Genomic DNA, 11,050 nt, shown 5'->3' with positions numbered 1-11,050 from the left:
GTCCAAGTGGTGCTCTGAAAACAGTGTGGACTTTATAGATAATTTTGAGGGCATTTTTGGCCTGTTAGGGCGGGACAGTATCTATCCCACTCGGGAAGGTGCTGCTCTCATTTCTTGCAGCATAGCTCATCATCTCAGAACAGGGCTAGTTAACTTCTGACAATCCAGAGCCAAGGCCAGGGAGCAGACAAACAGGTTAAACCAACTGTCTGCTAGCTGCACAGAGTCGTCACTCAGGGTCCACTACAATGAGACTGTGTCTGTTCCCCGAACTATTCAAAAGAGTAGAAATACTCAGAGTTTGTTCTAGTAACCTAATCAATATAAAATTAGATCATACTGACTGTACAGCCACTGCCAGCACCTTTGATTTCAAGGTAGGGCTATTAAATATTAGCTCTCTTACATCTAAAGCGCTAATGGTTAATGAACTTATTACTGATCAGGAGTTTAATGTACTGTGTTTAACAGAAACATGGATTAAGCCAAATGAATATATAGCATTAAATGAAGTTAGTCCTCCTGGATACAGTTATACACACCAGCCTCCTCAAACTGGCAGAGGAGGAGGAGGCATCATGGTTATAATGATTATCTAGGCATAACACAAAAATCTGGCAATAAATTTAATACATTTGAAGTTCTTCCTACGAATATAATGTATGTAGTCTCAAAAAATAAGTCCACCCTGTCAATTCTGTTACTCATTATTTACAGGCCCCTGGGGCCATATTCTGAGTTTCTTTCTAAATTTGTGGATTTTATCGCAAACCTGGTCATTTCCTTAGACAAATGTTTTGTTATTGGAGATTTTAATATTCACTTTGATAACCCAGAAGACCCTTTGAAAACAGCATTCGTGTCCATTTTAGATTCAGTAGGGGTTAATCAGAATGTCATAGGACCTACCCACAATGGTGGTCACACTCTTGATCTAATACTAACATTCAGGTTAAATATAGAAAATATAGTCATACTTCCACAGTCTGAAGTTATATCAGATCATTATCTCATCTTATTCAAAATATGTCTGAACAATAATATATGCGCCTCACCATGCTACTGTATTAAACATAAATAATCTCCCAGAGTTACCAACTTTGACTGGATCACTGTCAGCCCCCACAGAACTTGATCAGGCAACTGAATGCTTAGAGTAATGTTCTGCTATATGTTAGATAATGTAGCTCCACTTAAAAGGAAAATTATTAGAAAAAATTAGTGCCCTGGTGCTAATTACACTTGCACTTTAAAACAGACCACTTGAAAATTGGAACGTAAATGACATCAAACAAAATTAGTAGCATTCAAATTAGCTTAGAAGGAGTAGCATTCAAATTTCTCCTGAAGTATAGAAAAGCTCTTAGTGCTGCTAGATCAACATATTTCTCCCCCCTAATAGAGGATAACAAAAATAATCCTAGATTCCCATTTAATACTGTAGCAAAATTAACCAGGAAAAAGACCACTATAGACACATGCACACCTGCAATATGTAGTAGCAGTAACTTCATGAAATTTTTCAAATGACAACATTGAAAATATCCGACAAAAAATTCAAACTACTAATTCAAGGCCAGACAATTTAAGTGACAATTTAAGTAACCCTGTAGTTAACAATATAACTGTATCAGATCAGCAATTAGAATGTTTTACTCTCCTTAGAGAAATCGAACTAATTCCATTAATCTCCACATCAAAATCCTCAACTTGTATACTAGATCCCTTACCTACATAACTTCAAACAGATAATACCAGAAGTAATTGAACTGCTTCTTAAAACAATAAATTCTTCCCTTAGAATTGGCTATGTACCCAAATCCTTTAAACTAGCAGTTATCAAACTGACTGATTAAAAAAGCTGACCTCGACCCCTGTCAGCTGTCCAATTATCAGCCAATATAAAACCTCCCCTTTATCTCCAAGATCCTCAAAAAAGCTGTGGCACAGCAGTTATGCTCATATGTATATGTGAATAACATCCATGAAATGTATCAGTCAGGATTTAGACCTCATCATAGCACAGAGACAGCACTGGTTAAAGTAGTAAATGACCTACTGTTGGCATCTGATCAGGGCTGTCTCACTGCTTGTATAGCTTGATCTTAGTGCATCCTTTGACACCATTGATCATTCCATTCTCCTGGATAGACTAGAAAATGTTCTGGGAGTTAAGGGAATGGCCCTCTCTGGCTCAGGTCTTATTTAACCTTCATCCTACCAAGTGGGGTCCATCTGGACCCCGCACCTATATGTTTCTTTGCCATTTTAAAAATATGTGACATACTGCCTCACCGTTTTATGAATTTGTCAGAATTTATGTCTTAATTAAAACACCAAAGCACCGGAAGATCAGCTTTTTGCATTGTGAAGGTATAATTAATTTGTTACTGGGGTCCAACCGGACCCCAGAGTAAAGTTTATCTGTCTCTCATTTTATAATTGAATAGCACACTGAAAGTTAACTTCTTTTATTTATTTTATGTTCTATAATGAAACTACCAAGGCATTCCTTCTTGGGGTCCGTGTGGACCCCACTGCTGCAATAAGCACAGGCTGCAAAACAAAAGCCCTAAATTATTTTATAATTACTTTTTTGTTTTAAATTCTGTAAGAAAAGACCTAAGTTGTAATCCAGAATGTTTTACAGCTGCATGAGCTGCAAAAATCATGTATATAATGCCAATTTTTTTTTGTGGCGCTGTAATTTGCTACATGTATGCTAGTTATTGCAATATTATTGCAATGTTATTGCATTTATAATACATCATTGATATTCAGCCATAGTGGATTTTGTTCTTCAATAAAGTTATGTCTGTTTGCTGCATTGAATTGGTTCTTACTGCATTGATTTCAAGGTATTCCCTCCTGGGGTCCATACGGACCCCGCCTGGTAGTTTGTGTATGTAAAATTGGCTGGTAGGATGAAGGTTAAGTGTGTTCATTATGCCTTGGGCCCTTTAGTGTATTGCTGTTATTAATACAAGATGTTCTGAACAAAACTTATCTAGTGATTTTGTCTTTATAAGCTTTAATTTTAAAGAAAAGTATTGGGGTCCAAACGGACCCCACATGGTAAGATTAAGGTGTAAAATAGCATGGTAGGATGAGGGTTAACTGATCACTTTCAGGTTGTTGATGTAAATGGTGATATTTCCAGACATACAGAGGTAAAGTTTGGTGTTCCACAAGGTTCTGTCTTAGGCCCACTGCAGTTTTCTTTATATATGTTACCTCTGGGTGAGATTATCCATAAGCAAGGTGTGAGTTTCCACTATTCTGCTGATGACACACAGTTGTATGTTTCTGCAAAACCAGATGAGACATACCAGCTTAATCGAACTGAGGAATGTGTAAAGGACATTCAACACTGGATGTTTATTAACTTCCTTCTGCTTAATTCTGACAAGACAGAAGTTCTTGTACTAGGACCACATGCAGCTAGAAGTAGGTTTTCTGATCATCACAGTAACTCTCGATGGCCTTTCTGTTTCTTCATGTGCAACAGTAAAAGACCCTATGTGGTCACTGACTCCAGTCTATCATTTGAAACTCATATCGATAACATTACCCAGATAGCTTTCCTTCATCTCAGAAATATTGCTAAGATAAGAAATATAATGTCACTACATGATGCAGAAAAACGAGTTCATGTTTTTGTTGGATTATTGTACTGTAATGCCTTACTGTCTGGATGCTCCAATAAATGCATAAACAAGCTCCAGTTTGTTCAAAATGCAGCAGCAAGAGTCCTTAATAGAACTAGAAAATATGACCACATCACCCCTGTCTTATCCACACTGCATTGGCTGCCAATCAAATTCCGTATTGTTTATAAAATACTACTATTGACCTTTAATGAACTGAATGGTCTTGCATCACAGTACCTGAGCAAACTTCTGGTCCTTTATAACCCAGTATGCCTACTGAGATCAAAAGGTGCAGGCTATTTGCTGATACCTCATGTAGTGAAGGCTACATCAGGGAGCAGAGCCTTTTCTTCCAAAGCCCCACAGTTATGGAACAGCCTTCCAAGTAGGTGTTCGGGACTCAGATCCAGTCCCAGTGTTTAAGTCTAGGCTGAAAATATATCTGTTTAGTCAAGCCTTTTGTTAATATTGTTTATGAGGTAAAGGTGTAGATCTGGAGGGTCCTCAGACAGAGTGTTTTGGTAAACTGGGATGTATGGATGCTGTCAGTCCCCCACTCACTCGCTCACTCAAAGTTTGTTGACGGTGTAATGGCTGCTGCTTTATGTCCCGGGGCGCCCTCATATCTGTGTTACCTTCTGGCTCTCCCCTTTTAGTTATGCTGTCATAGTTTTGCCGGAGTCCCTGCTTGCATTCAGCACAAAATATATACTGTTCTTACACATCAGGTGACAGTGGGCATACCTAACAACCTGTTTTGCACTCAAGTTTCTATCAATGAACAGTTTATAACTTCAACAAAACAGACTTCATATTAAAACTATAATGATTTTCCTGGTTTCACAGTTACACTTTGTGACTATATAGGGCACTGTTATAGAAGCAAATTATTTATACTATCTGTTATCACCCAAATGAGGATGGGTTTGCTTTTGAGTCTGGTTCCTCTCGAGGTTTCTTCTTCATGTTGCCTGAATTTTTCCTTCCCACCATTGCCACAGGCTTGCTCATTGGGGGATAAAATTAGCTCATGTTTAAAGTCATTAAATTTCTGTAAAGCTGCTTTGCGACAATGTCTATTGTTAAAAGTGCTATAAAAATAAACTTGACTTTAGATGTGTTTTTGTTTGCTATTTAATCGTGGTCATATTGGAAACTAATGCATATGTTTTTGCTTTATTTATCAGGAAGTTCCAGCAATCTTTACAAGGACGATGATGTAGATTGGGCTCCTTCACGGTAATGCTTCATATTAAGGTCCTTGTAATAAGCGTTAATAATCAATAGTTAGTAGCTAATAAGGCCCTTATAACTGCATATAAGATGCTTACTGACATTATTATGCGGTAATAAGATTATATATGTATTAATAGTCTCATTATAATATAGTTAAAAGCATATTAAGGTCCTTGTAATAAGCGTTAATAATCAATAGTTAGTAGCTAATAAGGCCCTTATAAGTGCATATAAGATGCTTACTGACATTATTATGTGGTAATAAGATTATATATGTATTAATAGTCTCATTATAATATAGTTAAAAGCAGACTATAAGAACTTATAAGAAACTTCTTAACTGTTTGTTAATGCTTAAGAACATTAATAGCATGCTCGTGAGTATTTTATGATTGTTCATAATAACATTACAAACATATATTTTGACTCAACTAGCCCAACTATTATATCTTTGTCATGCTTTTATTAATCTTTATTGATTGATTTATTAATATTAATATATGTTTTATTGCTCATCTATTATAAGTTAACTCTGCACTTGTTTACAGTTAACTGTGCTTTTTGCAGGTACCAGATCTAAAGCGGGAACAGTGTCTTATTAAGACTGATAAATCTTTTATTGTGCATTATTATGCCTTTAAGAATACTTTTTTGATTGTTTTACTAAAATAAGTCTAATATATCCTCTATTATGCATTTAGTTATGGATAATGATTTTCACAAATTCCACATCTGGAATGAACAACACATGTGGTCAAGGCTGATACTGTATAATGGAAGGAAAAATAGCTTAAGACAACATTTTTTCAACAGTGAAGCCACATGTCTTTATTTATTGCTATAGCATATTTTCCTAAAAATATAAAATAATAATGAAAAAAATTGCTTCTTTTCACCCCAACACACCAACAAAACTACCTGCCTTGCACAACAAAATGGATGGACATTGGAGTAATTAAAGAAATAAGGTGATGAATGATGAACAGTCCTATTTGGCTACTGCTGATTAGTCTTTCATAATAGGTCAGTCATTTAAGGCAACACTGTGGGGGTAAATCTTTCAAAGCCGATTCAAGAAAAAATTAAAGGTTCATCATGCACAAGGAAAAGGTAAAATGTACAAAAACATAACTCACCTAAAACAGGTGATTGAACATTTAAATTGAACATAAATCTGAGGTAGATTTTAATTTCACTGAACATGAACATGTTTCACATGTGTATCAAACAATTCAAAAGTCCCCCTTTCCAACAGGCAACAGTTGCCTTGCCTTCTTAAGTGCCTGCACTTTACGCTCAATATCTGGGTTGTCACGGATGCCATCCAAACATTTCCCAGCAAAATCACCAAGCTTCTGCTTTGTGGAATGCTCTTCTTTGAATTCAGCGAACTTCTCAGGGGCAGCAATGGAAGGCTCTGCAATTGGTGCATTCAGTGTAATTGTGTTGCGATCTACTCCCACTATTTTGCAAGCAGCAGTGATGCTCTTCTTCTTCTTATAGGCCTTCAACACCTTCCAGTAACGTGCAATTACCTCATCTGGTCCACGAGCTCATGAGAAAGAAGAAAGAGAGTAGATATTAGTCTCTGTGACATAAAGGATCTTCCATTCAATAACCTTAAACCATTCATGAAGTTTACTACGTAACACAAACTAACAGCATTTCTAACAGGCAAAACAGTGTACCAGCTTTCTTGCGCATACGTAGTTGGACTTCATAGTGTTACTTCACCTTTACCTGCAAGTTCACTCATCATCATTGGAACAGATAACATTAAATCACACAACAAAAAAATAAATAGCCAGTAACTACTGTATCTTCTAAATCTTAGTTTTATTTACATGAATAAAATTACCTCTTAAAATACTGCTCCATTTGCTTTGTCTTTCCCTTGTTCCTTTCTTCCCCTTCTTCTTTGTGTTCTTCTTCTTCCTCTTCCTCTTCTTCCTATCATCAGAAGTAGAGGAACTTGAGGAGACTGATGAGTCTGAAGTGTCTGTGGATGGGTCGGTAGACTCTGAGCTTGACTTAGAAGATGCAGAAAAATTAGCATGTGATGTGGATGCTTCAGGGGATGGGTTTCTCACATTTCTTGATACTGTATGAAGACAACACAATGAAATATTGATCACAATATATTGTTAGGAGACAGGTTCAACTGTTTGGAAATAGATTGTGTACAACTGAACTATTATAACAGGAAGGTATCTGTTGTTTAAGACACAAAATGTACATATTTAGTTACACTTAAATGAGATGAGATGTACTGGACTCAGCACTGTATAGCAGCATGAGAGTCGTTATGTAATTGTCACAGGTTAAATAGGACAAAGTAAAGACTAAAAACATAAAAATTAAAGGGAGTGCATACATTCATTCACATGTATGAAAAAATCAGTTAAGAAAAAAATCAACTAAAAAACAAAATGCCATGATTTGAGCAATAAAATAAATTAGCGTAATACTCAACATATTGGTGAACACCACTGACTTACTCTGAGACAGCTGGTCTTTTAAAAAGTCTATCTCCTTGGTTAGCTCTTTGATCAAGTCTTCCTGACAAGTTATTTTCATTTTAGCCAGCTCCAGGTCATGTTTGTGCTTCTGGAGTTTGGCAGTGGGGGCCATTTGCACAGTACCTGACAGAAATAACAAAAACATAAATTAAAACTTAATACTAGTCACGGATTATGCCTTACAGGAGGGTGTATTCTAATCCAGACTATACAGTGGCAATCTAAGACTTCCAATTCTAATTTCCATGTGGTACTTTTTGTTACAAATAACAGCCGTCGTATTTGATTCAAATCACCATGCTGTTGATTAAAATGTAAACAGCAGCATAAAAAACATATCAGAGAAAAGAGAGAAGCTATATTATTTACATAAAGAGAAAAGCTATTACTTCCATATAGCCTAGCTAGCTTTGGCTAACTAGCATATCTACTGCTCTGCATGTTTGGATGTACACAAACTAGTTAGCTGCAGTTAAAACTTACCAGAAGAGTCATACTCTGTATCACAACGGCCCCTCTTGCCAGCATTATCTTTTAGAGGTCCAGAACGGGTTTGCATTTTCCTGGAGGATGAAGATGTTTCTTCCTTTCCCTCCATTTCGCATGCGGGACCAGAATGTTGATGCTCAACGTAAGGCCAGAGAATGTCTAGAAGTTGGCTCAGTCGTTAGGTTAAACTGGAAGTGTCGGTTTTACCGTCTGTCTGCAAAATAAAAGCTCGCGAGAAGCGCAAACACGACGTTCTTGTCTTGTTTGCGCTTCTCGCGAGCTTTTATTTTGATCTGCCTGCGAAAAGCAAAGGAAGAAGAGAAAAAAGAGAAGTGACTACCAGGCAGGGGCGATTTCTCAGAGACAACAAGGGAAGATGAGCTTCCCCTAAAATTCTCTCCCCAAACTGCGGCGTCTACAACGTTGAATTCTCATTAAAACAATAACTTGCATAACATAATATATGCCCAAGATTGTATTTATGTTCATCCTGTAACTTATTTGAGTGATGTCTGACGAACTTGCAGTTCACTACGAGAATCACCTTTGCTGTCAGGCTGTAACCTTTCTTATTTCAATGGGCTCTATGGACTGGCAGCAGTGTTGCCAGATTGGGCAGTTTTAAGTGCATTTTGGCGGGTTTTGAACATATTTTGGGATGGAAAACGTCAGCAGTATCTGGCAACACTGACTGGCAGCCGGGTATCCATTGCAGTCTACAAGACGGCTCTGAACAGCCAATTTTGGCTAGTTGTTATTGGTTAAAATCAACAAAATTGTCACTTCCAGGGAAGCCGGGCTTCTCTGGGACTAAACGAGACAGTGGGAGGGGCAAGAAGCCGGGCTGATAAAGGATTATTGGAGGTAGTGTTTGAAAGACATGAGGAGGGCGGTACTTCGGCGAGGGACATGGAAGTATGATCAGTCAGTCCCTAGCGGATGTCGAGAAAGTGTAGTCGTGTGCCAAAGTGCTGTCCGAATTTCTTTTCATATAAACGTTTCTTCTCACTGATGTCTCTGTACATTACCCTGTAAATAAATGTAAATATTACTCATTGTGCTCCGTTAACTTTCATCCATTCTATCAGTTTGATCATTCGTGAATTCACTCATTTATTTCATTTGTAGTTCAATCTGGTTGTAGGCTAGCTTGAGCCTTATTGGGATCTGCAGTGCTAGCTGCTAACAGAAATTGGTAAAGTCTCTGGAAAGCACAACCAGCTGGTATGACAGGGTCACAGACCATTTTCTGGAAAAGGAGTGGAGGGCAGAATTTGTGTATAAATAGTGTTCATGTTCATGAATCTGAAGTGTGTATATTGTTCAGTAATGTTAAGAGAATGGTGGGCTCTGTGTTATAGGTTATACCTGGGTATAATATTCAAGGTTCTGTGTGTTGCATAGCCTACCTGGTTATGAATTTCCAGACTGTGTTGCAGAAGATGTTCAGGGATGTGTTGCACAGCTGGGTGTTGTGTTAAAGACTCTGTGTTGCATATCAGGGTATGATGTTCAAGGCTCTTCGTTGAATAGCCAGTGATTTTTGGATGTTTGATATTTTTGATTAAGGATATGAGGCACTAGCCTGGCAAGCCAGACTATAACATGAAATGTACAAGCAAAAATACTTTCTGCCACTAGGTAGGGTTGTCTAGTTCACTATGCTAATGGGGCACACCTTTCTATGCTTTGATATCTGGCCTACAGGTTTTACGATGAATGCGTAAAATGGGCTTCCCCTGTTTTAAAAAAAACAAAATGCTGGTAAAATAATACAGATGACTAGTAGATTTCTTTCACCTACCAACCTAAAGACTACAGTCGTCTGTTGAATGCCTTGTAAAGTTGAATATTCACTTTCCAGATTTAGGCCTTTGTGTATGTTAAATGATTGATGCACTGTAGTAATATTTTCTGAATATCAATAATCTGTTAAATATTTTCACCAATCAAATATTATCCTAACTCTGCTTTTAAGGACATGCCAACAAGTAGACCACCGAGGGACTAGGACAGTGAAATCAATTAGGGAAAAATCTCTTTTCAGCAAGTCCAGACTTTCACTCTTTCAGTGGATGCAGTTCCTTTATAGGTAATAGCCTGCATACAACAGTAAAACAAGTGTTAGATAATTACTTTGGAAAATTGTTTTGAAGAAAATGTAAATAAAGAAAATGTAAAACTTTGTGTTATTTTCTATAGATTTGCACAGGGCCTACGTCTCAGACAGGTAGATATGATGGAGGACAGAATTGCTGCAAGCCCTGCAACCCTCTCAAAGATGGCAAAAAAACTGAGGAAGGTCTGCAGAAGGGCTACTGACCGAATGAGAGAATGACGAGGACAGCTCATTGGTGGACCGCGTGAATTCGTTGTTATTGATGAGAGTCATTTCCGCCATAAGAGAAAGGTATGTGAACTGCACCAATGGGTTTGCTGTACATGGTTTGTGATGCTAAGTGAGTGATTGGTAAAATATAAAACAGCATCTCAATTAGTGGGCTAGACTAGCCTGGAAAACACAGACTCAAATCTAGCGAGACATTCATGAAAACGGGCAAAATTCTAGGGGTGGTGCTCTAGTCAGTAAGGAGGGGGAGGGGATATACCGCTGTACAGTAATTTGAATGTGATTGCAATACCAGCTTTGGTCACAATCTTATATACGGCTCCTTTAAATTTAGTTCATTATAGGTCATCATTGTGTAACATCATATAGTTTGCTTGTAAGTTGTTTATCACACACCATGCGCTGTTTCTGTTTCTCTTTTTGTATTGGTCATCATCACAACAGTATGGCAGAGGAAGAATGAGAGGCACCTGGCAAAGACGGAAATGGGTCTTTGGTATGCTTGGTGTGCAGTTGCAGAGAGGCAACAGAGGAAAGCCAGTGCTGCGTCTTGTAGAGAGAAGACGACGGCAAGATCTTATCCCCCTGATTGCACATCATGTCAGGATAGGATCAGACATCATTAGTGATGAATGGCGTGCTTATCGTTCCCTCCCTCAACTTGGCTACAATCACATGACTGTAAATCATGCAAGGTGGTATGTAGATCCACGAACTGGTGGCCATACACAGCACATAGAAAGAGCATGGTGGAGTATTAAGGAGCAAGTTTGGAGGCAAAGAGGTAACCAAACTGAAAATTTACT

At 37.8% G+C, this 11,050-nt stretch overlaps 1 protein-coding gene across 1 annotated transcript; it reads right to left on the bottom strand.

The window, feature by feature from the left end:
- Positions 1 to 6,118: 6,118 nt before the first annotated feature.
- On the bottom strand, positions 6,119 to 8,003 carry LOC132868088 (coiled-coil domain-containing protein 106-like). Its single transcript, XM_060901045.1, has 4 exons — positions 7,889 to 8,003; positions 7,385 to 7,528; positions 6,745 to 6,987; positions 6,119 to 6,438 (listed from the first exon to the last, which is right to left on the bottom strand). Exons 1-4 carry the CDS (start codon positions 8,001 to 8,003, stop codon positions 6,119 to 6,121), a joined length of 822 nt encoding a protein of 273 aa, XP_060757028.1.
- Positions 8,004 to 11,050: the final 3,047 nt, after the last annotated feature.

Source organism: Neoarius graeffei, chromosome 19, assembly GCF_027579695.1.
Source record: "Neoarius graeffei isolate fNeoGra1 chromosome 19, fNeoGra1.pri, whole genome shotgun sequence".
NCBI lineage: Eukaryota > Metazoa > Chordata > Actinopteri > Siluriformes > Ariidae > Neoarius > Neoarius graeffei.
This window is presented reverse-complemented; position numbering and strand designations above follow the sequence as displayed.